Consider the following 27,986-nt stretch of genomic DNA (forward strand, 5'->3'; position numbering starts at 1 on the left):
TTTTTTTCATCAGATTTAGCTGACTATTCAAATAACCTGGATGAGTGCTGAAATGAAAGGGGGGGGGGGGGGAGAAAAAAAAAAAAAGCCCCAAAAGAAACGCGTGAAGGATAAAAATAAAACCGCACCAAAACAAGCCAGGAGCTTATTTGCAGTACCCGAACAGAGTTTAGTTTCTAGGCTTTATGTTAGGGTAAGTTTTCCCCCTGCGAGAGGCGGGAGCCCGGAGCGCGGCTGGCCGCGGGACGCTGCGGGGCAGGATGCGGCCCTGGCCGGCTCGGCGGGCGGCGGGGGGACCCGCCGGGGGGGCACCGACGGGGATCCCGCCCCAGGATGGGAGAACCGGCAGGGATCCAGCCTGGGGGCAGGGGATCCGGCGGGATCCTGCTGGGGAGGGGGCGGGGGATCCCGCCCGGGGGAGGGAAGGGGATGCGGCGGGGGGACACACGGGCAGGGATGCGCCTCGGGGCCGGGGGGGTGAGCGGGGATGCGGCCCGGGGGTGGCGGGGATGCGGGCTGGGCGCGGGGGGAGGGCAGGGCTGCATCGGCGGGGCAGGGGGCCGCAGCCCCCGGGGGGGTTGGGATGCGGTGGCGGGGCGCGCTGAGTTTCCGCGGGGCGCGGAGCGGCGCGGAGCGGAGCGGCGGGGCGGGGGGCGGGCGCGGGGCGGGGGGCGGGCGGGAGGAGGTGGAATTGCATTTCTGCCGCTAAAGCGTTCGCGGAGACTTCAAGGTATAATCTATCCCAGATCCTTTCCCAGAGAGAAACTTGGCGATCACGTTTCCACATGATGCTCACGTTTGGTGCTCTCCAATTATCCCTCCCCACAAAGATAGGTGGCGTGTGTTGCAGGGTCTCTCCTCTCGCTCGTACAGAAAAGAAAAAGAAAAAAATGTCATTAGAAGAGGCGTAACACGTCAGTCCGTCCCCAGGTTTGTGTTTCCTGGAGTGGCAGAAAGAGATCAGTCCTAACCTGCCCAGCAGGAATAACGGTCCTTCCGACAACTCTTTGCAAGGCTTTTTACAATTTCTCCAGGAGCTGCATCTCCCTTCACCTTTTCTCCTCCACTTCGCGGCTTCTTCATGCTTTTTCTTCTCACCATTTCTGGCCAAAACTGCAAACAAGACTTCGCAGGTAGGTTCGGAATTTAATTCCATTTTCTCTTTTTTTTTTTTCCTCTTCTCTTCTGTTTTTTTTTTTCTCACACCATCTCATGCATCAGCGGGGTTATTTCATTTCGAGAGTATTTTAATTTTTCTGGATTGTTTATACTTGGGGAGAATTTATTTTTTTTTAATTTTTTTCAATCTTTTGAACCGAAACCTGAAGTCACTCCAGCACCGCTCCAGGAAGGGATGAGCAGTCTCGGGGTGCTCGCGGCTGTGCCACCACCACCCCTGCTCCCCTTACCTGTCAGCCAGGTACGGGAGGTGCCTTTTAAAACGCAGCAGCAAAAGTTTTAGTGTTAGGAAAGGACTTCGTCCTCCTGCAAAAAAAAAAAAAAACCCGAAACATCCCCCCACCCACCTCCTGCTCTTTTTATTTCAGGTTTTACATCTGAGCTCTGAAAGTTTGCAGGTACCTGTTAATGCTTTGCATGCCCTGAGCTTGCAGAGCCAGCCCGGCCGGGCACCGCTGGAGCCCCAGCCCCGGGCAGGGCTCCCCGGCAAAGGATGTGTTTCCCCAAACAGAAAGTTTTGCTGTTTTGTCTGCATAGTTGGTTTCATTTCTATATTTTATTTTGTGAAGCTGGGTGAAGTAACACCTTAGCTTCTGGGAGCCTAAAGCAAGAAGTGAAAGTACAGACTGGAACTTAAAAGTCGTTTACCAAAGGGAAAAAAAAAATTAAAATTAATACATATTTTTAAAAGCTTGCCGGTACTCTGGGAAGAAAAGTGTTCTCGAAATTTGCAGGTTTCAAATTATTGACAACTTTTTTACGGGAGACTGGAGAGCAGGGAAGGGAGTGAAATGCATTTAAAACAATTCACCATTGGTCGTTTTGCATTAAAACGCCAATTGCCGAGGCAGGCTGAGGGTCCGGGCTCGCCTCGGTGCCTGTCCTCCCTCCCTCCCCGCTGTTCTCCTCTCCTGGCAGATCTGCCGCGGTGATGCCACCATTGCCCACCCCAGCCTCGGGAATAACTAGCAAATACTAAAGTTTCTAGCACATTTCTCAGCCTCTTCTTTGCTCAGCCACATTCATGCACATCCAGAGAGCCACCCATTCCCTCTGTCCAGGCGGAATCCCAGGCAGGAGAGTGTGAGTAAACACGCTGACCCTACGCACACTCTCTCAATCTCCCCATCCTCTTACCTGCTTGGAGATTTATTATTTTTTATTTATAGCCAAGCAGGTTTTATAACAGTAAACGCCTGAGGAGAGAGTTCAGGCAGAATAAAAAGAGCCAACAGCAGCACACTTCACTGCTCAGTTCTGGTGTGAAGCTCCAGCAAAGTAAAAAGACACAAGGGAGAGGAAAGAGGAAAAGAGGGGGAAAAAAATCTCACTATGCTTTAAATACATTTATATATATTGAAATTGTTGAGTCAGGTGATAATTTTTTAGGTTTTATGTAAAACTCCCAGTGCAGGAGAAGACAATAGATGAGAAGGCGAGGGGGCATCCTGCTCAGGAGAGCAAGGGTTAATTGCCCTTGTTTTACAGTTTGCATCTGTTACATCTTTTATAGCCCCCTGTTTAAACTAATCCTCAAGTCAAAGCATCTTTAAAGCTACAGCATCTTCTTCGAGATGGACTGAGTTTCAGGAGCGTTCTTGCAGCAAACCAAACGCTCCTGCCCCTCTCTCCCTTTGACAGATAGAGCCTCCTGCCCAGCCCGGGCACACAGGCACACATAGTAGGTCTAAAAGTTTACAAGTTGCTTGTATTTTTTTTTTTTCCTTAAAAACAAAAAAAAAAAAAAACAAAACCCAACTGAAGGGTTGAAAACTCTGACAGCGGTAGTTTTGATTTCTGTTTCTTTTCTGGGAAGGAAAAAAAAAATGACACTCTGAAGCTTTGTTTAACTAAGGGGCAGGGGAAACCCTGAATATTGTCAAACTGACTAAAAAGGTGACAGAGGTTTATAATTACACTCCTCGTTGTTAGGGGGAGGGGGAGGTATCCGTGCTGAGCTTTACCCCAAAAGGACAGGGGAGAGCCATGTTTCCCTCTCCTCTTATCACTTTGCTGGAGAGCACTTTGGGGGGAAAAAAATGAAGGCAGGAGAAGGGTAGGATTTCGCGTGAAAAGAAGTTCTAGTGTCAAATTAAAGTACTTTTAGGAGGAAATGGTCCGCCTAGCATTGAGTCAAACAGCCTACTGTAAAAGCTGTGCATTCCCTCATACGGTCATGAGTTATGACTCATTTGAGATGTAATTCTTGTCTCTCTCTCTCTCTCTGATCTGCTTTGCTGGTGCAACACACACACACACACGCAGGGAGGGAGACACACGCACACGCGCTCACACACACACGCACAGAGACACACACAGAGAGAGAGAGAGAGAGAGAGAGAGGGAGCAGAAATAAATAAATAAATAAATAAATATATAAATAAATAAAGAAGAAATCTGCCCGGCTGGGGAGAGAGGGGGAGCCCGCTCCGACCGCGTCCCACCTCCCCCGGCACGGCCAGCCTCGCCGTGTGCGTGGATGGGTTCTTTTTCGGGTGCAAACTGGGGTCCCCGTTGGCGCCCTGCGTTTAAATGGGACATCCCGATGCCCACATTGTCGCTGTGTTTGGTCGTTACATAGAGCCTGCGTGCTGCTGCTGCCGCTGCCGCTGCCGCTGCTGCTGAATCAGGGAGTCGAGCCCATGCGAACTGCCATCTGATCCACTCTTATCAATGAAGCAGCAGATCATGGCGGATGGCCCCAGGTGTAAGAGGCGAAAACAAGCCAACCCCCGGAGGAAAAACGGTAAGACGGCCCCCCGGGAAAACTTTTCCGGCCGGTTCCGCCGCGGCCGTGGGGGGAAAGGCGGCGGCAGGACGGGGAGCGGGACGGGGAGGGGGGCACGGCGCCCGGCAGCCGGGGCTGGCCGCCCCCCGCCTCCCTGCGCGGCGTCCCGCGGAGCGGCCGGGGCTGCGCGGCCGCGGAGCGCCGGCGGTGCGGAGGGACGCGGGGGGAGCGCCGCCGCCCGCCCGCCGCCGCCGCGCCCCAAAGTTTGTTGCGCGGGCGCGGAGCGGAGCGGGCGCTGCCCCCGTGGCCCCGAGCGGCGGGGCCGCTGCCGCGGAGCGCCGGAGGAGCGGCGGGGGCGGCCCGGCTCGCCCGGCGCTGCTGCCCGGCTCGCTCGGGCGCTGTCAGTGCGGGCCGGGCCGGGGCGCGGAGCGGAGCGGAGCGGGGCGGTGGGAGGCGCGGAGCGGCGCGGAACGAGCGGGGCGGGCGGCCCTGGGAAAAAAACCCGGCAGCGTGAGAACCCCGAGGCGGGCTGGCACCGAGTTAGCGACTCTCTCTCTCTTTCTTTCTTTCTTCTTTTTTTTTTTTTTTTTTTCCTTTTTCCTTATTGTTAGGGACTCGAAAATGAAACTTCCTCCTCCCTGATAATTAATAATACTAATGAGCTCGGTGCCCGATTGTCCGTCGCTGCCCTCTCCCCCGGTCCCCGCCGGCCGCGCAGGGCCGGGGCGCAGTGGGACGCGGTGTTCTGGGCTGATTTCACATTTGGCAGCTTTCACTGGTGTGGTGGGTCTCTCTTTCTCCGTCTCTCCCCGTCCCTCCCTTAGTTTCTTCCTTTCTCTCCCGGCTGATAGCCGCTTCCCCGCCGCCAGCTTCCCCCTCCCCGCCCGCAGCCCCTCCATGGCCATCCCGGCCCCACTTCCAACAACTTTCCTCTCGAGGAGCCGGAGGAAGGAAGATATTTGTGTGAACCTGAACCCGTGCGCTTATAGCTCAGCTACTTCATTTAAGTGGAGAGGTGGAGGTGGAGGGGGGCTGAAGGAGGAGGGGGACGCACACAACAACAACAACAACAACAAAAAACACAAAGACAAGAGAATGTTGATTAGAAACAAATGATCCTGCCCCCCCTCCCCTTCCCTCTCTCTAGGTTGTGAGTGTGAGTGTGTGTGTGTGTGTGTGCGTGTGTGTGTCTTTTTCTTGTTGTGGTGGAGGCGTCGAGCCATATGGGGGAGTGATAGAGGAATTTTAGTCAGAAACTGTTCGTTATGTTACACTGGCTTTTCCCTTTGTGTTGTCTTTGATCTATTTGCTTGGCTTAGTATTACAAAAAAAAAAAAAAACCAAAAAAAAAAAAAGCCAACTAAAATAATATATTCCGAGCAGCTTCCCAAGGATCCGTTTCTTGTTATCTTTTTTTAAAGTCTCTCCCCCTCCACCACCACCCTTTACTCTTGTGTCTGTCATTATTTAAGGTGGTCCTCACAGAGGAGACCTCCCCTTCCCCTCATCTCTGGGTAATTTAGTAGACATTAAAATTACACGTAATGTTTCCCTCTCCTCTCTTGTGTTTCCTCTGTTCTTTTTATTAAATGTTGGTTATTGATTTTCTAAAATCAATGTCTGTTGTGGGGCTTTTTTCCCCTTACAAGTATCTAAAGCACGTTGCTGATCAACTGGATAACAAAAGCTTTGTGTCAAGTAGCCTTTTTTCTTATGTTAAACAGTCATTTTTGAGAGAAAAAGAGAATGAGATTTAAAGCAACGCATCCAGAAGTGCTCTTTTGCAGTAAAGAATATTCTGAGTGTTTGAGGGGGTTTTATTCTTCTCCCTCAGCCTCCTTGCTTTTCCAGGCAAGACTATTAGTTTAGCGTGTTAAACCCATCACATGCTCTCTGATGAGGGATGCATCTACGTGTTTAATATTTTCTCAACATGATTTGAGTACTAAAAAAAACACCACCACCACCCCCCTTACTCCCCCCCCCCCTAAAAAAAAAAAAAAAAAAAATCCTGGATGCCTCTGTTTGCCCAGGACACCAGGACCGTATCCTGGTAGTGCAGCCAAGTCTTTGGGAGCACGTATGGAGCGGGGTGGCAGATTCTGGTTGTTCCCATGCAAAAAGGTGTTTTCAGGGAGCTGCACTAACTTGGAAAAGCCACCACACTTGGGAGACGAAAGTTTAATTGCGATTTTTAAGGTAACCACTTAAAGATCCTGCAAACTTCAAGTGTGTGTGCGCTGTTTATGCGAAGGGCTGAGTTCTCCCTTCAGTGTCTTGCTCTGGCCAAGACACGGGGTGCGTGTGGGGGGGAAGGAAACAATTCCCTACTTTCTGTCTGTCCCCTCTTTCCTCTTTGTGCTCCCTAATTTGTTTCTCCCATTCATTTCTGAGTGAGAAATGCCCTGGTTCTGAGGAGCAGGTAGAGCGAGGGTGGGTTTGGTTTGTTGGTTTGGTTTTTTTTTTTTTTCATTTTCTCTTTCTCGACAAGCACGTATCCAATGCCTTTCCCGTTGGGAATTGCCTAGGATTTATCTGGACTGAGTGGATTTTTCTTCTTTCCTGGAATCGTGGAAAAGATGTTACTTCTGAGCTTGTGTCTTTGCTGATAACACCAGGAACGGTGATGCTTATCGAACTCGGACAGAAATTCCTTAGAAACGCAGCAGAACCAAAATGAATTTTAAAAGCCACGAAAAAGAAAATAAAAATAGATGGTCATGAAGGAAGGGAGAGGAGTGTTAGTGAATCCCAGACACATTACAGACGGGGACAAAACAGAATCATCCAACTAATGCCTCGGTGGGCTCCACGCCTGTGTGCGTGTCTGCGTGTGTGCGGGGATGGGCAAGGCTCGGGATGAGATACCGGGGCTGGATAAAATTACAGCGGAGCTAAATAGGGTAGAAAGGAAGCAGGCTCGGGATTTTCCAAGATAACGGGGTTGATGAGAGCTGCTGGAGTGGAGGAGAGGTGTGCGGGGGGGGTGGGTTGAGAGAGGCGATGTGGAAATCAATGAGGGGTGAGCCCCCCGGGGACGGGGGGAGGATGGGAAGGAGAGGACCCCGAAAGCGGGGCGGGGGGGGCGGGAGGTGCGGGAGCGGCAGCCCAGGAATGCGGCGGAGCTCCGGGAAGTTCAGTCAGATGATTCCCAGCGCCTGACTCACTTCGCGGCACTTTCACTCGGGAGAGAAGTGGCGGCAGAAGAGGAGGAGGAGGAGGAGGAGGAGGAAGAAGAGGAGGAGGAGGAGAGGGCAGTGAGCCCCCTTTCCGCACGGGCGCCCCGCGGAGGCGGGGGCTGCGCCGGCGGCCGCAGCGGCGGTGCGGAGCGGCGCGGAGCGGAGCGGAGCGGGCCCGGCAGCAGCGCTGTCTGTCCGGCCGGCAGCCCTGCCCTGCCATGCCTGATGAGCCGCCTTCCCTCCGTGCTGTTGTGGTTTGGCGTTTGTTGGCTGAGGTTTCTCCCCCACCCGCCCCACTCCTTTCCGCTCCCCTCCTCGAAAATCCAAAGTGAAATTAAAATCCCCGCGAAGGGGGGAGGAGGGGGGAAAGTTGTATCTAATTTACCCCAAAGTTTCAGTAAACAGCTCTCTTTGATTCCTTTGCCACCTCGCTTCCAGTTGTAAAGAAAAGGGAGAAAGTTCAATGCTTTCAGGGCGTCTGATCCAAGACCACAGACCAAACAAGCAGAGACGATTAGGCTTGCTCAGAACCTTTCCCTAAAAGATACCCACCCACCCTCCTGCCAGGGATGCTGGGGAAGGGGGAAAAACCTCCTTCACTCCTCACTTGAAAAAGAGGGAAAAAAAAAAAAAAAAAAAGAAGGAAAAAATAGGCAAGCCTGCCTGCTGCCTTTAGTGAGTGGGAAGTGAGTCTTGTCTTCCCTGCCTGGAGAAGTTTGGAGGCAGCTAGACTGAGACTGGGGTGTGAGGAGGCAGCTGTTCCCTGTGCAGCCCAGGTGGCAGCGGGCAGAGCGGGCACCCGGAGCGCTCCTGGGGCCGGGCAGCTCCCCAGGGCCGGGAATCCGTTGCGAGGAGATTACTCCGGGACTTGGCTGGCTGGGTAGCGAGACAAATGTACTGCTACCACCTCCAGAAAAGCACCTGGAGATAGGTATTAAAAATTAATGCCATAAATGCGAGTGGCCAGGGCGTAATGATTATCCAGCCACATTTTCTCGGTGCAGATTCACGTCCAGGCTGAGCTGTGGCATGGAGCAGGGGAGGTTGTTGTCTGTGTCAGGTCGGATCTATTTATTTTCTTCCGAGTTTCGAGAAACCCAGAGAATTTGGAGATTAGTGCCTGATTTACTGTTTGCCATTTGTGACCATTCGGTAATTACTGGTTTTGCTTATTGCACATGCTTCGCAAGGAAAGTTTTGGGGGAATTTCTAATTGCTGCAAGAAAATGCATTGATGGCTCGGAAAAGGCGTATTTGAAAAGGGAAGAAAAAGTGATAAGGAAACCATTACAAGTTAATTATCGATAATTATACATAGCCAACTGCCCAAGGTAGGGGAAATATATGGGGGACTGAGATGCAAGGTCTCAGGACAGGCTGGTGATATTCCCCAAGAAAAATGTGTGTCTCCCTTTAGAGTGGAAAGAAGGGTGTTGATTCTTTTACAGCAGCCCCACATTCATTCCAAGAAATAGGAAATTCTTCGCTTCACAACAGTTTTTGGCATCTGCATTATCCCAGTGCTTTTAAGGTGCATTTTCTCCTCTGTGAAAGAGAACTCTTTGTCCTTTTTTTCTGCAAGACCATGGCTTCCCAAGGTAGACACTATTTTGTGCCTGTCACATAGAAAGGGAGTGCAGGTTTGCAGTGCTCACAGACAATTGATTGTCTGCCCTAATGTGTTTCATTTACATGTTTATAACGTCAATAGTGCTGGGGTGTCCACTGTACCATTCATTCCAGCATTCCCACAAGGGTGCAATTGTCTGAATGGCCAAGTCAGACACCTTTTTGATTGCTCTTTAGTTGTCTTTTTAGAGTACAGAGAAAAAGGAGAGAAATCTGTGATGCAGAAACACTAGTTGAAAATATTTCAGAATTAAACGTCACCATTAAAGCAGATGTGAGCATTAGGCAAACAACATATTTTAACTAAGGTTCTGAAGGTGGAAACAAATTCAGAATAGTGGAGCTGGTTAGTCCACACGACATCCAGTCCTGTTCCTTAATATTTTGGGGCTTTTTAAAAATGATCTGTCGTTTTCATTTTCATTCCAGCCCCTGTAAATGCAGCCACCTCCTAACTCTTTGTATGCTTAACTGTAATTTGCTATATTTCCCCTCCATATTTACATATCTCTGTTTATGCCAACAGCGTCAGCTAACCACTGGGAAAGTCTATTGAGAGAATAACTAGGCTGGGAGAAGTATAGACTTTAAAAAATAGTAAGATCTAAATATTTCTTCATCAAGTGGGGTTTTTTTTGGTGAATAAAACGACAATGCCTAGACTTTTCCTTGCAGCAGTTTAACTTACAGAGCTGTGCCCCAACTCCTTACGCCTCCGATCCCCATCCTCTTGCGCTGCGAGCTTGCAGCAAAGTGTTTCGAGGAGTTTCCAAGTCAATGAAAGATCATTTTGGAAGGTGTGCTGTGCTGTTTTGATATGCCACCCTGCCCTTTATCACCCGGAGTGGCTTCTGAGGGAGGCAGGGAACACTTGCTCGTGGTTAGGAGCAGAATAAATGAGGCACGCAGCTCGCTGGGACTCATGGAGAGGTGCATGTGTACATGCGCCCGCACCTATGCGTGCGTGTGCTGTGCAGAGGGAAGTGGGATGGAGAGGTGTGCTGAAGAAAAACCGCTCACACTTCAGGTTAGATTCATTTCCTCCTAAAAAGGATGCTGATCCCAGCAGCTACAATTAATGCAAGTCGACCTGCCCCATCCGTGATCATAAGGGCAAAGAGCACTAAGTCCTGTAGTTTCTGCTCTGGAGGTAAAGCAAGGGAAAACTTTTTCATTTTCCTTCTCTATATAATTTTTGTGGTAATTTTATTTTTTAAAAAATGCCTGTTTGTGGAGAGAATTTTTTTTTCCTTTTTTTTTTCCCTTTTTTTTTGTGCCTAACAGGGAAGACACAGTAGATGCACCGTTAGCTGAACCCCTGACACGGCGGTCTTTTGAATGCCTTAGGTATGATTTCACTTTCGCTCACATCAATGCTGACCTGAATGCCTTTCATATCTGATCCGCTGTGTCTCTCCCAGTAAACATCCCCTGAGGGGAGAACAAAGAAAGGAGCTCTTCTTCTTCTTAATCACAATTCAGCCCATTCACCGCCGGCAGGCTACATTTGCATTCTGCAACAGAAAGCCAAGATGAAAAGGAAAAAAAAAAAAAAAAAAAAAAAAGAGAGTGAGAAGAAGGGGGGAAAAAGCAGAAGGGTGGAGGCTGAGTAAAATAACTTAGGTGTTTGTAGCTGTTTGTTGGGCTTCCCCTAGTTACAAGCCTTATATAGATCCTGCTCTACCCAGCCTTGGCTCTTCTGACAGGCAGATAGTGTTACAAGATGGCATGCCTGTACTATTCATGGCCACTCGCTCTAACACTTGAGGTAGAAAGTGTCAGAGAGGGATCAAATTCTACTCTGAGAAGTCTGTTATAGTTAGGGTCAGGTGTGTGTACTCTCAGCTCTTGACTGCTGCCTATTATTTTGTTTTAATTACTATTATTGTTTACTCACCATGACCTTGGGGACGGGGGTGGCAGGGGGTGAGGCAGACTTGGAGGGGCAAAATCGCCCTTTCCCCAGCTGAAATTTAAATTTTTGAATTTTTTTTCGCCCTGTGTTTTGGTGAGGTGTGTGGCTGGGTGCTGTTGCGGCCGGCCGGGCCGGGGGCCGCGGCGGTGGCGGTGGCGGTGGCGGTGGCGGGGGTGTCCCCGGGCTGGCGGCCGGCCCGGGCTGCCCCGACCCGGCGGGGAAAAGCAGCGACTCAGCGAATCCTCGGCGGCACCAGAAAATGCGGACGGAGGAGGAGGAGGAGGAGGAAGGCGAGATTTGTGGAAGTTTCTGTAGCCGGGCTCCCTCGTGGGGTTCTGTAGTCACGTTCATGTGCATTTTCTGGCTGTCCCCCCCATCCCTGTGTGTGTGTCCCCCCCATATCTGCCTGTTTGTTTGTTTCTCAGAAGCTCTTCTGTGCTTTCAATCAGACAGTTTTCTAGAAAAATATTGAGGTCTTTGGTCGTAGCCACTTTTTTCTCACCAAGAGGAGGTTTATTTATAACTGGATCCTGCTTACTGAGAAGTATTTAAGCCCTTTCAGGCAGAGCTGTCAAAATTTCCTGTGTTGTTTGCCTCTATTTGCAACATGTAAAAAGTAATATGCAGTTGCTGGTGTTGGAATAACCGGGGTAGTGCAGAAATCTCAAGTGACAAGTTTTCAACTACACTATCTCCTGCCGACCAAACTGTCATTTTTATTTTTTTTTCCCAGAAACCACTTTTAAGATCCTAACAGGTTTTTTTTTTTTTTTTCCTCTCCATCAGCAAATAGATTAAACGTGCTAAAGGAACTTTGAGAGGGAAGAACAGTTTGAACAATGAGAAACGGGAGGGATGTCTTATTTTCCTGTAGCTGCTATGGCAGATTTCACTCATAAGGAGCACACTAACCGAGATGTTACCAGTTGAACAGAGGCATGTGACACAGATTCCTGATTTTTTCCCAGAAGATTTACAGAATTTACAAAAAGAGATTATCTCTACACCTTCCACCCTCCTAACCACCCCCATGACCCAAGCAATGGAGGATTTAGGCAGATTTACTTCAGTAAACACCTTTGGACACTTGGGGAAAAGTAGGAGTCTGTTTGCAAAAGCAGGCTTTTGTTAAGTGAGGTGCTGGATAATGCTTTACCAAGCAGCTGTGATATTAACCTACCCAGTAATGCTGGAAAGAGCCTTAACTCCTTCTGCTCTCCGGGGCCCTGCCCGGCCCGGGCCCTGCAGGTGGCCCGGAGTGGGGACACCGCGGTGTTTGGGGGGGGACAAGAGAGGAGGTGGCACTGCTGGAGCCACAGCAGCCACTCAGCCTGACACGTCTTGGACTCGGTGGCAGCTGAAGCGTTCGGGATCAATCCCTCAGAGACACCGGCTGGGGAGAGCTGGAGGCATGGGCAGGAGAGGGCTGCTCCAGGCTTTACCTGCGTGTGTGCCAGCACACGGGCACGCTCTGTACCGACCCCCTCCGATGTAACATCACCCAAGCCCTCTCTAGGAACGTTCCCAAGCACTGCTGAGGCAGGAAGGTCAATTTAGGATTCGCATTCGAGCAGCAGAATAGCTGAGAAGTTACGCCGGCAAACCTGTACGAGTGAGCTCCCAGGCTCCAAGGAAAGCCAACAGCTTTCTGGGAGCTTCTCATTCCCAAAAGTGAACTTTTTTTTTGCTGCTTTCTGCTCTTTTCTGAGCTGTTAGAAGCAGGAGCTAATAAGTTACTTTTCTTTACTGGGCAGAAGAATAACTTTCCAGGTGTTTCTTTTTTTTTTTAGCTGGAATAAGATTGCTTCATTTGAGGATTTTTATTGTCGAGGGTTCTTTTCTTTTTTTCTTTTTTTTTTCTTTTTTAAGTGTAGGTGCCAATGCTAGAGCAGCCACAAATGTGTGAGAAAGCAAAGGGTATGAGACATGACAGAATTAAAGGTGTTTGCTATGTTGTTACCCGTGTGTCAAGCTGCAAGCTCCCTTTGTCACAGCCTCCTGGAGATTTGATAGTGCGGATCCGCTTCCCTTCCAAGTGATACAGCAGTTTCTGACTGGGGGGTTTCATGGTGGCGTGGCTGCTGCTGTTGCATTTGCCTCCCCAAGTGCATTTAAACACCTCCACATCGCACACACCCCATTACTCCCACCTTACACAAGGGTGCTGTGCTCTCGAGCAGCAGGACAGCAGCCATAGCATTACAGACTCTGGCATGGAGCGTCGTTTGGCAGGAATGTCATCTGCCAAATCATCCCATAATTACGTTTTATGTTATTTGTATGAATGACCAAGCATGCAGTATTCCTTTTGAAATCAAAGGAAGGCTTAAAATGCGTTTTTGAATACTTTCAGACCATGGTCAGGTCACAGTTTGGGAGTTGAATTAAACTGATCTCATTTGTGATCTAATTGAGGTTGGCAACAACCTTAGCAGTAGCAATAACATACAAATACAAATCAAAGAGCAGAATTCAGCAAATCAGATCTTTTGCTTGATTCCTGCCTGGGAGTTATTCTCCGACTGCCAACAGAGAAGTTAAACTTTGTCCCGCTTCTCAGCGGCAGTGCGAGCCTTGCATATTTTTCGGGTCTGACAGGAAAGTTGGGTCGGAGGGATGGGGACACAAAGGCGAGAAGGGAGCTGATGCCTCCTCGGACAGGAGTGAGGCGCAGCGACTCGTCACGTATGTTTCTGGAGAGCCCAGTGGCAGAAGGCGCAGGAGGCGTAACGGGGGAATGTGGTTACGAAGGACTAGGAAGAGGAATAGGTCGCTGCAAACAGATCATTCCCAGCGGAAAGTCGAGGCAGCTCCCTTATCTTTACATCTATCGCTGCGGATTCCAGGAATGTAATTACCAGCGTGGTTGCGAATTGTTGACAAATTTCCCCGCGTCTGTCGGGAGCGGCTGCTGCAGCCGCGGCCGGGCAGCGGCCCCGACGTGCGGGCGCTGTGCGGGCAGCGGGGCCCGGGGCGGAGCGCGGAGGCTCCCCCGGGGCAGGGCATCCCCGGCGGGCGCGGACTCAGAGTTCCCCCCCCGCCCCAAGCCGGGATGCCGCTGGTCACATCCCCCGGGACCCCCCTCCTCCGGAGACCCCCGTGCCCGGCCCGCGGGTGGGGGACTCGGCGGGGCACACACCGAGAGCCGCCGCCCCCGGGGAGCATCCTCGCCTCCGCCCGCCGCAGCGGTGCCGAGCGGAGCGGGCTGGAGGCGCGCCCGCCGCGGCGCTGCGCTGGGGCGGGGGCGTGCGGAGCCGCCTCGGCCCCCCCGCTCCGGCCGCGGGGCAGAGGTGTGAACCGCCTCCGTGGGGCGGGGGACGGGGCACACACCCCCGCGGTCCCGGCGCTGCCGAGAGAAGCGCTCCGGGCCGAGGTGCGAACCCCTCCCGGGATGCCGCTCCCGGGATGCCGGGCCCCCCTCTCCCCCCTCGGGCCCGGCCGGGCTCCCGCGGCGGCGCAGCCCCAAACTTCGTTCCCAGGAGGGAGGGAGCGCAGGGGAGGCGGCTCGGCGCTGCCTGCGCTCCTCCCGGCTCTGGGGCTTCAAGTGTGTCCTCAACTCCCTCCCCCCCCAACCCACCCCTCCCCTCCTCCGGGTCATTATTTTCTTTGACTAAAACCTGTTTACTCGCCTCTTTGTTTTTTGACGTTAAACGAGTTTCTATCTCCTGCTCCTGCGGATCTCTAAGAAATAGATAAACCATTATATTTCCCCCTTCCCCCCCTCCCGCTCGTATTTTAAAGCAGCGATCCTGACAGCAGTACTATTATTGCACTTTATGTTTTAGTGGATGTTTGCTGTTGCTAGTTACAGCAACACTTATCATAAGACAGCAAGAAAAGAGTAGTCCCTGGTAATTAAAGTAATGAAATATTCATTTACTCTACCTTTTCAGTAGTCTCACAAATTAGGCTGCTACATTTAATGCCTGCACTGCCTCTGTTTTTATTATAATGGCAGCTTTCGCATCTGCAATTAGGACTAATTCTGACAGTTACAATTTCTGAGGGATGGTAAACAGTGAACGAGATGTGCAGCAGTGGTATTACACGTGAAAAGCCCTTGTCTCTTTAACCTTGTTGTTTTTTTTTCTCGCAGAGGTTACCTTTTCCCGATGGTGCAAAATCGACTTGACATAACTGTTCATCAGTTTCAGGGTTTTCCCTGGAGGTATTTGCATCAAATCAGCCCAGTCAAGCTTCAAGTTGAAATTGGCAGCCCAGAAACTGACAGGGTAGGGACTGGGAAAGAGACAGCTAAAGTGCAGGCAGCGAGCTGACAGCAGCGGCGGGCAGGCAGGGGGAGAGGGCTCAGCACCCGGGGCTGCCGCCCCCCGCTCCCCCGGGTCCCCCCCGGTCACCCCCGGGCCCCCCCGGTCCCACCCTGAGCCGCCACCGAGGGGCCGAGCGCTGGGAGCCCGCTCCGGTGCCGCGGGGCTGGGGAGGGGGTGTGTGTCAAAACCCCCATAAATTGGGGGGAAAAAAGTGTTGGGAAAAAGAGAGAAGTGCCGAGCTGAAGTTGCTGGCGCTAACAAGCTTGTTTTGCTGCGGTTCTTTGCGGAGCGATGTTGCACTAGGACTGTTAAGAGAAGTGACGGAGAAGGTTGTTAATACCAATGAAAACATATTTTGATCAGCTAAAAAAAAAAACACACCAAAAACAACCCAGAGAGACGTTCATCTGCAAAGATAATTGCATTAGAATCAAAACAAACATTTCCCTGAATATGCTATTTCATTTATCCTCTGTCACGAGGAGGAGGGGGTCTCCAAGCAGGACAATGTGAAAATTTAATTTTAATAGATTTTTGGACAAATTGGGATCGTTTCCTGTGACACCCCTCCCACCCTGAAAGAATTTTACTTATTTGCAAATAATTCCAAATCTGATGTAGTGTGGAAGGGAGCAGCACACCAAGGAACGGGCAATGCCACCAAGACCCACTCCCTCCTTAGAGGCGAAAAAGAGCAAAACTGTGTTACTTTCCTGAGGAAGAAAGCTGACAATAAATATATATTTTCTCCCTAAATATATATCTGTAGTCTTTACCAGATGATTAAAAATCCCTCTCACTCTTCCTACCAGACTTGTGCTAAAGTAAGCCTTGCTTTCAAACAGTTTTTCAGCTGTGTGTGTGACAGGCATTGGCTGATCTGCTGATGCCCATTCGACAGGCACTGTTGAGCTAAAGTGGTGTGACGGCACAGTTTTGTTAAGCTGTGAACAAAGGGCTGGAGATGCCTCGCTGGCATCATCCATGTGCATATTGGCCTTGTCACAGTTTTGCTTGATTTAATGCTCTGTTTATTCCTAGATATTAGAACTTAAATTCCAAACAATATGTTTTCATATACTACACACAAACTTTATTTTAAAAGCTTTTGCTCCCGAGGACCACAGATTCGTTTGTCTGCCCAACATCCATGTGGCAAACGCTTAAAACGTAGCTCCCAGAAAAATAGGTGGCCGGTAGCCTCTTAACTGTTATCCAGTTAAAAAATGGGATTTCAGTTTTAAAAAGTCTTAGAAGGGTAAAAGATTTATTTCTTCTTTGATCATTTGTTGAGAGTTGTTATTTATTTCAACAGTGGATTTTCTTATAAGCTCCTAAGGAGAGGTTACCCCGTGCGCAGGCAGGGCGCGGGATGGACTTTTCCAGTGACATATCATCTCAGCGGTGTTGCTGGGATAAAAGCAGTGTCTTGCAAATACCTGTAAGCGTAGTCAGGGGACTATTGACAGGGAGAAAGACAGCTGGGCTAATGGAAGGGAGCAGGAAACTGGATTAAGATTAGAATATATATCTCTATGTTCATTAGGTGGCCACAACTTTGTATCTCAGCAGTTCATCAAGAGAAAATGTGAGCATGTGGAGCTATATTTAGGCTGGGTTCTCTTCTCCCAGAGATGCCGCAGGCTTTATCTGGAGAAAGTTTCGGGGTTTTTTCTCCCCTTCTTCGTCGCCTTTCTAAACTCCCTTCAGGTTTGCTGCAAGTGTTTGCTAAGAGATTATTTAGGCAGCTTCCATGGCGGAGGTAGCCCTGGGAGGCAGCTCGCTGCTGGGAGGAATGCTCAGTAGGTCAGTGCGTGAGGATAGAAGGAGCTGCCCAACTGAGGCCAAGGATCAGGTATTTCCCTCTTTGTCTCCTACCAGAGACAAAGTGCTTATGGAAAGGTTTGTGATGAGACATCAAATCCCAGCAGGAGCACAGATGTTCCCACTTTTACAGGCTTACCAATGAACATTTCAGCTTAAACAAGTTTATGGAATAAAAGATTTATTTCTTTTTCCTTAGTAGATGCAGCATCTTAGTTGGACTGTGCAAAGATTTTATCGCTCCAGCCACTCAGGGTCCTTTGGTCCAGGGCACGGGGCTGTGAGTAGGGATGGGAGAGAGGGAAGGAGGGGGTGGAGGTAGCGCTCAGCAAAATGAAAGTATTCCTTCTCCAAACAGTGCAGTCTAGAGCCTAAATCTGAAATTGAATCTGCTGAGCAAAACCTGTACAATTTTTCTACCTGCCCTCAGTCTGCTTCCTTTCAGGGATGACAGTTTTACTAACTGAAATGAATGGGCTCTCTCGCTCCGGTACCTTTCCTCAGTGTGCGTTTACATCGAGTACTTCAAACACAGAGCTGGGTGATATATGTAGGGGGACAGCTTGCACAGAATAAGCTTTAATGGTTAATTTTTGTATAGCTTTATAAATGAAAGGGACTTAAACCTACTAGCAGTATAGATCACAAGACCTTATGTGGTCTATTCTTCTCTAGATGCACAAGAGATTTACGTGCCTAAGTCCCATAAGAGTTAATGGGAGTTACGCATGTAAATCTCTTCCACAGTGAGATAATAGACCCTTTTATGTATGGATAGCTGGATTCTTACAAAAATCACCTACTGAACAGTAGACTTTATGTCCTGCCCTCTTAACAAATATTTATAAAGCGAGCAGGCCAGCAGATGAGACCAGGAGCCCCCCAAGTTGCCTCCAAATCACAGAGACTCCTGTGCTTCCATGGAGACAGTTCCAGGTCTGTCTCATCCCCGTCCTTCTTGGTCTCAGGGCACTGTGGGTGACATGGCTGGTCTGGTTGGGATGTGGTCTCACAGAGGCAGTTGTGGTGTCTCACTTCTTGGCAAGTCCTTCTTGGTGGAGGTTTCTTGCTCTGTGGATTGCACAGGAGATGGGGAGGGTGAGAGCTGCCACCTCTCTTCTGTAAATGTCAAGGTGCACCTTCCTTGTGTCCCTGCCCCTCAGTCCACCTCTGCTGGGGAATGTACATCCCTAAGGTGGGAGATGCTCAGCAGGACGCTCCTGGGTTGCTGTAGAGCACAGTGGTGGTGGCACTGTGTCCCAAAGCCCAGGTGCTGCTAGTGCTGCACATCTGCTCCCTTTCCACTCCGGTGCGACCTGGCTCCCTGGGAAAGCCAGTAGGCTTTGCCTCCAATGGGAACGGTCTCGGGCTTCTCCGTGGGGATATATACATATATATATATATAAAACTTGGCTGATCTGTGTCTGCCAGCCATGAGTCAGATTGAGCTCTTTTCCCCCTGTAACGTGTAGCTGGAGATAGCCGGTGCCACAGCACACGCGTGTCAGGAACGATCCCCGCGCTCTGTGAGCCGCGGCTCTTTTTGCCATCATTGTTTCTTTCCATCACTCGCCCGCTCCTTCCCGATAGCGATCTGAGGGAGTTGGGCAAGCTGCAGACTTGCCAGCCCTCGGCTCCCAGGCCTGGCAAAGCACATTCTGAAAAAAAAAGCCAACTCTAACCCTTACAGTGTGAGGCTATCAGATTAAATCCAAGGGTTTCTACCAGCGGCAGGATGGGAAAAGCCCATTGTTTGTTGATTATCGTATCATCAGCCGCGGCTGATACGAGGATGCTCAAGGAAAACACACTTCGGTTACAGTTGATTTTCAGATTCCAAAATGGTGCTGCAAAGTCTGTGCATGCCTAATTATATTTTATGCTAGGCTGTGCAATACAAAATGTATGCTGCAGCAATCAGTGAGTTAACAGTATCAATCAATTTGTAAACAGATGAAGTCACTCATTCCCAAACTGGTTTTCCAAAAACAATTACTAAATTACAATAGAAAAAAATTGTACAGTTACTGTATTTGTGTGCTGTGTTACAATCAACATACCAGGGAAACAAAACAATTTAATGCAGAAAAATCATCATTCATCTATATTATAATTGCTTCTTTTTCACATCTACAGGGCGGTTAATTAAAATTGTGATTAAATGCGGTCGCGCTGCCTAAGATGTCTTGCCCAAAACAGGTGGTACAGAATTTAAAAGTAAAAAAAATGTAATTAGCATTGGAAATTGAGAAATTGCCTGTAAGAATCAGTGTTAATTTCAGTCAGTGATGAGGTAATTTATAAATGAATGCAGTGGAGGCTGTGCAAATGCACAATTGCCTTCCTGCCTATTCTTAGCATTCTCAGCATGCAGGTGAAAATGTTTTCAAAATATTGAGGTAATTTGAAAATCAATCCGTGCATTCCGTATCTTTCTTCCTCCCCAGTCGCAGCAAACGTTGAGCGAATGCTGCCAGAGATGGCACAATGCATCAGTTCTGCACTTTTTGGGGAGTGATATTCTGTGTGTTGTGGCATCAGTTGGAGTTTAACTACACCAAATGTTTGGCTAAGATCCTTTACAAAGGCCAAAAATGTTGATTGAAGTCCCCAGTAATCCCGAATGCCTTCAGCTCCGGTGTGTGTTTAAACGATGTGGTATCAAAAAAAAGTAACAGCAACCTGCAGTGAGTTGAAATAGTGCAGCAGAGATACCAGAAAATAAAAGAGATGCTAATACGGCACGGAAATCATAATGATTTCTCGTTTAAAATTAGTACAGCGCACTCGAAAAGCCTCGGTAGTACCGATGCTTTCTGTAGGAACTCTCTTTTTCAACATGCATTTCAAATTTCATCCTGCAACCATGAAAGAATTGTTAACTAGGTTATGCATACAGAGATTTTCCCTGAGATGAACTTTGTTTATCGGCATTTTGGTGCTTTCTCCTAAACTTTCAGCTAGCAAATGAGAAATGCTAATTCCTAACAACAACAAAAAAATACGACCTGCAGATACAAAAAGCTGGAGGCAAACCTGACAACAAACAGATATTAAAGATTTAAAATCTTCTTGACAGTCCACAAAAAAAAAAAATAATCCAAGGCACACATTGCTGGAACTGACATTTCCATGATTTGAACAGTCCTCGTCCCCCTGCTCGACTCCACAGAGAGCCCTGGCTTAGTTGTCCCCCCATCCATTTAAAAATAACTCAGACTTTCGATAACCTGGATCGCTGGGCTGGAATATGGGAAAGCAGTTGGAGTTTTTGAGCAGGGACTTACAGGTGTTGGTATCAGGTTGCTGTAAAACGCGAGCACAGTGGCTTTTGAACAGAACATGCTTTAATTAAAGCAAGCTGGTCTTCCTGCAGAAAGCCTGATCTACCCATGTAATTTAACTATTGAAGCCCTTTCTATTAATTTTTCCTTGACATATAATAATGAACTTTTCTTCTGGCTGACACTTGGTTGTGTTTTTTTTCTTTTTTTTCTTTTTGATAAGTAAGCCCTGTGCATTTCAGAGGTGATTTTGATGCTATTTAATTTACTCAGACAAAAACCCCCGTGAAGGGATTAGGCCCATGAAGGGACAAGGGGAAGGCCATGCCGTGCTGGTCCATGCTGGACTGCTGGGATGCTGTGAGGAGGCTGCAGCCCAGCCAGGCAGAGGATGCGGGTGGGATGTGGTGGGATGTTCTCCCGGACCCAGCCCCGCGCTGGCCAAGCTGGGGAAGGTGAGTGCAGCATCAAGTGCTCTCCAGCAAGTCAGTTAACCTCCCCATGCTCATTTTCCCTGTCTATGAGACAGGGAAATACTGCTGAACTCACTGACAGGGCTTTTGCAGAGCTTAATATCTCCAAAGCACTCTGCCATTCTGTGGGACTGAGGAAGAGCAAGTATCATCCGTTGTTTCGTCAGAGGGCGAGTGGATGCCAAGGAATTGTCTGAGAAAATTACAAATGTATGTTCCTAATAACCAGAATCTCAGTTTATTATACGACTGGTTATTCTAATTTAGAGGATGATATTGCTTTTAACTGCCCCCTCCTCCCCAGTTTTCTGCCACTGAATATAAAGAAGTGAAGGGTAATCACTGAAGCAATGATGATTATTGACTGAAAGGTATTTTACAATGTGAGCTCCGTTATGTGGAGCTTAGCAAGCAGCTGCACTGGTGCATTTGAGCTCCTTATTTTGGTATAGGGGCTCTAAAAATACATCAAAATCCCAGTGGACTGGCATAGGTGCAAATCCTGACCCGACTGCAGTTGATGGGAATACCTGGGTGACTCTAGGGGGACATGGAACAAAAAAGTAGAGTTTGATGCTCATGGTTGGTTTTAGTGGAAAACTGCAGGATCAATCTGGTTTGGAAATTCAGGCTCATCAAACCAAGCCCAAGTCTGGGCTTTTTCTCTTCTGTCTTACGTGAACTCAAAGGAAAGGAGGAGCTCAGGTACTGCTCTCCTGCCATACGCCAGACCTCAACCCCAGCCACATCCTTGAAGTTTTCTGGGCCTGTTCCCATGAGGAAAGACCAAATGCCATGAGAAACATGAGCAGGATTTGGCCCCGAACAGGCAGCGCTTACTACTGGATAAACTGAGCCATGGCCATTGTAGTGGTGGGGAAGTGCAGTGAAGGAAAAGTAGCTTTGCGGATTCTTAAAATAGAAACTAAACATAAATATTTCTACTTTGCATGTCAGATTTCAATCACTTCTCAAAACAACTGAGCTTCTTGATTTAATTAATTACAGCTTCTTCATTTTTTTTCTTTGGTTTTTTTTTTGTGTGTGTGTGTGTGTCTTCGGAAAGAGCCAAATGAAAATATCCTCTTTGTTTTGTGTTCCCCTTTGGAACTACTGGAGCTTTCCTCGAGTTTTAACTCTTCCACCACCCCAACACCCCCAGACTTCGTTTTTCTATGCTCGTCTTATCGCTGCTGTCCCATGGCAAGCCCCAAAGCCTGGAACATTTTGTAGCGACTATGTGACAAATTGTTGGGCTTTTATTCATGTTGGACATCTTTTGCCAGGACTGCTTGTTGTTTTTTCTGTTTGGCTGTGTCATGGGACCAAAGGTGGCTGCTTTTGTGCAGCATGTCAAATCTGGTTAACATGCAGCCATTTATCTTTAAAACCCACTCCTGCACAATGGCAGGGGTGTATTGGGCCACTTGTATGGGCTCCAACCATCAAATATATATATATATATATATATATATATATATATATATATATATATATATATACACTAAATTTTTTCTATGCCATCCTCTCTACATTTGTGGATGCACCTCGGGCTGAGGCACTGCGGTGAGCAGGTCATGCAGCAGACAGGATGTTTCATAATTTTGGGAACCTTTTAGAGACAAATTGTACAGGGCAAGCGTAGTGTAACTGAACTGCTGGTTGCCCAGTGAAGTGTAGAAAATCAGATACAGCACAGTCTGAAAGAGTGAAACGAGAATTCATATCTATGTATGTACACGGTACTTTATAAACAATTCATATACAGAGAAAAACACATTTATTCTCTTTTTCTCTGCTTATATTTGAGGATTGTGCATGGGGTGTCTGTGTATAAATGTGTTTCTGTGTATGGTATATATTCATACAAATAATATGCCATGGGATATGGGAATAGTCATATGTGTGATGCATTTATATGCATAAGTGGTAGGTTTGCAGGTTAATGCCTGCTTGACTCTCTGTGTGTGTGTGTGTAAATGATGGAAAGGTACTCAGCACGATGAAAAGATGAATTATCCTAGAAATAAAATAAAAAAGCCCCAAACTTCCACAGCAAATTTTGCTGTGGGTGTTTTTCTAATATTTAAGTCATGCAGAAATACTTCTGATGAACATGATTTCCTTACAGATATGGCAATAATTATCAAATAAAGAAGCTGAGAAAGAAATGGGAAAGTTTGATTCACCAGGAAAATGAGGGCTGGCTGCTAAGTCTTGGTGCCTTTTTGCAGTTGAAGCATTTGAGATAGAGGGACTCAATGTTTTTTTAATGATTTGCTGTGTTGTGTAATAATTATACATATAGTGCAGCGAGGTTACTTGGAGGAACACCACACTATGTATGGGGTTTTTTTTGAGTAAAGGACCCAGGAGATTGCTTTTCACTTTGAAAACAATCCCTAATATCAGGAAAATGCTCTGTTTGTTTATGCGTACATAATGCAAGTTTGTCCGCCTGGGAACTGCAGCAAATGGGAGAAGTATGCATGGATTTCACAGGTAACAGGATTACGTGGGCACATAATTGATCCATTTGGAGAAAAAAATGACAGTGCTCTAAAGATGCCTAGGCTTTGGAGATGGAGTTTATGAAACAGGCATTTGTAAATTCAAAGGAATCAATATGTCAATTTTATTACATCTCAGGACCAGCTGGGCATTAAAGGAGCAGTAGCCTTTTTAAAATTGCAGCTGCGTATTCTTGCATTGTGTACCTTTCTTAAAAGGCTTTGAATTTCAGAAAACGTACTTTTAGAAGTGCTTTGCACCTTTTCAGTGACTGGTTTGCATGGACAAAAAAAAAAGACACAAAACATTACATTGTGTTCGTTTTCCTCTTAAGCCTCGATTGGTAAAAACTGCCAGGCTTCAATTATACCGTGCAAAATTCTTACTAATAAATATACACATGGAAGGAAGCAAACTCCTGTTCCTTCCCAGAGGTTGAAAAAAATATTTGAGGTTTTACATCAAGGGCTTAGCACATGTTGCAGGGACAGTCTTATAACATGAGATACCTGAAAGCATCCATTAAATACTGCATGTGAAATATGGTCTGAATCATTGTAAAACGATATCATCTCTTCCTCCTCAGTAGAGTTTAAACCCCCAGATGATTAAATTTAGTGAAAAGCTTAGGGTTCTTTTTCCAAAGGACAGCAGTCGTCAGCTGTCCAGATTTGGAAATGCAACTTTTCACACAAATTTCTGATGTGCAGCATGAAGGGAGATGTTGAACGGAATCTGGGTTGCGGTGGTGGTTGGTGCCCATACAAAGATGCATTCTCAAAGAATTAATAGTTTTGCCTTTGGAGAGTAGGTTGTCCAAGGAACAATTTGTGGCTTTCCAGAATATGTTGCAACTCCTCTACCTGAAAGGCATTTGAGTGAGGGCTGTGTTGGTAAAATCCATGCATGCCTCAAGCTTTCGGTAGTTTTCATGTTGTCTTCTCTCCTCTCTTTGCTGCTGATGTTGTTGTGGACCTGATGGCTACAGCTAGTCTACAACTCCAAACTGATTACTAACAGTGCCAAAACTATCACTGATTTGAGGTACTAGTCTCTGGACAAATCTGGTGCTTCCACACATCTGAAAATACACTTAAAATTTTTTGAGTCTTCGAGTCCAAAGAAAGAGGCACCTGGGATTAATAACCACTGCTCCTTGAGACTTCTCTGCCTTCTCAGTTTCTCCTTTATCATGACCCTCTCTGATCTTCTATAATGCTCCTCCATCTCCTTTTGCACAGTTTCTTTTGTTTTTTGAGCTCACAATTTTCAGGCCAGCCTGGCTACAGACAAGGTCTCTCTATGGTGCTCCAACCTGCACAGTAATTCTACTTTTTCTTGCTTGAGGATCTCTGCTTTCCACAAGGTATGGTTTCAGTCTTTCTCCAGTGGTCTGCTAACATTTAACCATGTAGATGCAAATTAAATTATGGGGGACCGTACCATAAATGGGCTTATTATTATCAGAGAATCATAGGATCATTGAATGGTTTGGGTTGGAAGGGACCACAAAGATCATGTAGTTCTAACCAATGTATAAAGTAGGTGGAGTATTCTATATACTTATATTCTACTATAGCTCCATCTCCCCTCAACAGAAGTATGAAGTGAATATGAAATAGTAAAAAGTAAAGTTTTCCCTGAAAGAGTATGGAAAAGTAGACAGAAACAATACCAGCTGGTTAAGCAGTATCTTGTGGTCGTAAACTTAGTATCACTTAAAACTTCATTGTGAAAGATGTACCTTTAAAACATTTTTAAAAAATAGTCATGTACCAAAGAAGACATGGAAAAAAGGTTCACAGTGTTTTTACAGAAAGTTTTGGCATCATAGAAAATACAGATGACCTTCTGCCAAGCAGTGATTCTCAGAACTGATGTGAACACGCAGAAATTTAATAGATGGAAAATATATAAACTCAATAGATAGGAGTTTATAAAACTTAAGAAGTAAGACTTCCTTTCAGTGCAGCTTTGCCTGCATGCTTGGGTGTGAAAGGTGTGATGTTGGACATGGCTTGGAACAATCTGATCTCCTGGAAGGTGCCTCTGCCCATGGCAGAGGGTTGGAACTGGATGATCTTTAAGGTCCCTTCCAACCCAAATCATTGTGTGATTCTATGTACGCACCTTGTTCATCTCAGCCATCCACCTGTGATGAGATGTGCACGCCAGCCTTAGTTGTAACTGCTCTAAATTCACATTTTCCAAGCCCCACTGCAATCCTCACTCAAAAGATGCCATCCCTTTCCATGCTCCCTAAAGGAGAGCAATCAAAGGTAGGAAGAGTTGAAGGGACTTGGTCAAGGCTTCCCATCCGGAAGCAGCTGGAACTAAAAACCAAAAATGAATAAAACCAGAGGTCATATTACAATCTTGGTTAGCTCTGCACAGTCCCAGAGCCCCTGCATGGCTGGGCAGCCTTTACACTTTGTCCACTCTTTGAACCTAACTCCAGAAGCAGAACAAGGCCTCCCAACGATCGGGTGGGAAAAATGGCAAAACGCAACCCTGCCACCGACCCGATTGATGGTCCTTCCACTGAGATCACAACAGCTTCTTCAGAGACTTTTACAGTCTCTGCAGAAGTGTGGGAGGCACTGCCAATATCCGCAGATCATTGGCATGATAGACCGTAACGGCTTCTTCGGAGCCGTTCCGGTCTATCGTGTCAATGCGTACTCAGGGAGTCCTCAATGCATGGATCATTGACACGGCACTACATAACGGCTCCTTAGAAGCCATTACTGGGTATCAAGTCAATGCATACTTAGGGAGCCCTTAATGCACGGACCCACGCAAGTTGACTCGCTCTGAATACTAACAATCCTGGGGAAGAGTAGTTACTGCCTAAGCCACGGAGGGGGATTATTAATACCTGCCTGCCGCAGCTCGGCTCGGGCTCCGCGCTCCTGACGCCTCCCTCGGAGAGGTGTGGCTGGAGCACTGCAAGGAGCCCGAAATCGCTGAACTTTTGCTCCTCCACTGGCATCTTTTTATTTCATAAAATATGCACCAGACAGAAACGCTCTCAATTCGAGATGGGAGAGCCAAGAGGCAGCCCAGGATGAAGCATTTAAAGTTAAAGCCTCGAGAATAAGAGGTTGTAGTGGGAATGCTGGCAGACCTTTACACACGGAGCAGTAGTTCTCTGGATTTTACTCCTCTCAACAACTTCACTGTAGTTATCAAATAGTCCATATATTTTCGATGACCCTTGCAAGATGCTTAGCATCAAGCTGGCAAAAGTGACTCTCTAGAAGGAGAAATTTTTAAATATCCCATCATCCAGTGATCAGCTTGTCTTGGATTTGTTGACCCCGTCCCTGGGGAAGATTGGCTGATACTTTCCAAATCATCACGGTACCTCTGCTTTGACCTGCAAAGGCTCATCCCCTTCCTTTGGCTTCCCCCAGACAAGAGATCTCCGTACTGAGTTAAAAATGCTTCTAGTTTGCTGTTGTTGATATTTTTCTTTTGTGTTCTGCTTGCTGACTGACATCTGCTATCATGCTAAGCAGGTGTTCCTGTGTAAACGAACGTGCCCTGTTTGTGTTTCGCCATCCTCGCTACTGCGCACCCAAATGAGCAGCATGATTAAGAATCCTGTAAATTTTTGAAAGGAAACGGATGGCTGCCCTACTAGAACATAATTACACCGTTCCAACATCCGCAGCTCACTGCTGCAGCCGAGTTGGAGAACAGCAGAAATTAATAATATATAATAGCATCATTCTCGTAATTTATAAATGAAATAAAGTAGAGAGGAGATTCTGCTGATATGCATTTTCTTCTTAATTCTGCAAGACAAAGTATAGATTAGAATTTTACTGGGGTGAAACCTGGCCAGCAATATCACACTAGTTGCAAGTGTAGGGCCTGATTCATGAGAGGGATTTTGCTCAGGGAAAAGAGCTAATATCTTTTATTGGACTAGGGGAAAAAAAATGAGTATACAAAGCCCTCTAAAGGCATCCCCTAAAGCAAGGAGTCCAGGAAACCTCCACAGATCCTCTACCCACTTTTTAGCTTAATTCATTTGTAGGTACCGCAGGAAGAGTTTGCTGCGTGGTGGAATTTTTTTCCCCAGCTAAAATAATACACTATCATAGGTCACCCCCTCAGAGAGCAGAGAGGATTAATCAGCTGAAGATGTTGTCTAATCTCCCATTTTTGTTGAAAAACAGCAATGTTTTCAAAAACAATATTTTGAGCTCCAGAGATGTGCCAAAAGGAGCTGTACTGCGAATCCCTGCTCAAGCCGAGCCTTGGGACTGGTGCTCTCATCTCGCCTCTCTACTCCTGCTAAAAAAAACCAAAAAACTTTCTGAAGACAAAGACATATTATTTGTAAAGACTAGGCTGTATGACTTTTATTTTTTCCACTGCATGTTAAATGCCTTTTATTTTAGTTCTGCAGCTGCCCAGATATTCTTTCTGGGTGCCGGCCCAGATGAGTTCTACTCTTTCTGGGATAAACTCATTTGGTAGAGCTACCAAAACCCCACAGCAGTGTTTACTTACAGGTTAATTAGGGACATTTTTATCAATTTTGACACGGTAAGATTCTAAAGAATGATAACTGCTTTGATGAGAAAGGTCAGCATGGACTCCCCAAGTTTAACGCAGCAAACACAAATGTACACAGAAATATTTCTATTTTAAACTAAGGAGTATGTTGGAGTCTTATTCTTCTAAAGGGCCTCCTTAATAATTTGTTTCTGAGGAAATATGTGCATATACAGATTTATTTCATTAACAGGTATTTATTTAAGTGGGCTGCACTGTATTTAAATCTCTGAATAGTTTCCATTACTTCCTCCGCTCACTTACTTCAAGTTGACTAATTTTAATAAGGCTAAGGTGCCTAGGGTCTTATTGAGTGTTCAGTTTGATCAATATGGCTAAATTAAAATAGTGCAAAATATAAGCAAATGTACTCTAACAACTCAGTGAAAAATGTGGAGTGCACCAAACATTGATTAGTGCTCCA

The 27,986-nt window shown here is 47.2% G+C and overlaps 1 protein-coding gene across 4 annotated transcripts in view; it reads left to right on the forward strand.

Moving 5' to 3' along the window:
* Positions 1 to 761: 761 nt before the first annotated feature.
* ZEB2 (zinc finger E-box binding homeobox 2) overlaps positions 762 to 27,986 on the forward strand; it is a 113,950-nt gene continuing 86,725 nt past the window's right edge. Inside the window, exons 1-3 of one of the 4 annotated variants that reach the window (XM_084209445.1) lie at positions 762 to 930; positions 1,035 to 1,133; positions 3,761 to 3,925. In XM_084209445.1, the coding sequence (XP_084065571.1) occupies positions 3,853 to 3,925 (73 nt within the window). In that variant the 5' untranslated portion in view covers positions 762 to 930; positions 1,035 to 1,133; positions 3,761 to 3,852. Of the gene's footprint in view, positions 1,134 to 3,520; positions 3,651 to 3,760; positions 3,926 to 4,205; positions 6,107 to 27,986 lie in introns of those variants that run through there. The other 3 variants (XM_084209444.1, XM_084209446.1, XM_084209447.1) reach the window with 3 other exon arrangements.

This window comes from Fringilla coelebs (genome assembly GCF_963513975.1).
Source record: "Fringilla coelebs genome assembly, chromosome: 7".
Classification (NCBI taxonomy): Eukaryota; Metazoa; Chordata; class Aves; order Passeriformes; family Fringillidae; genus Fringilla; species Fringilla coelebs.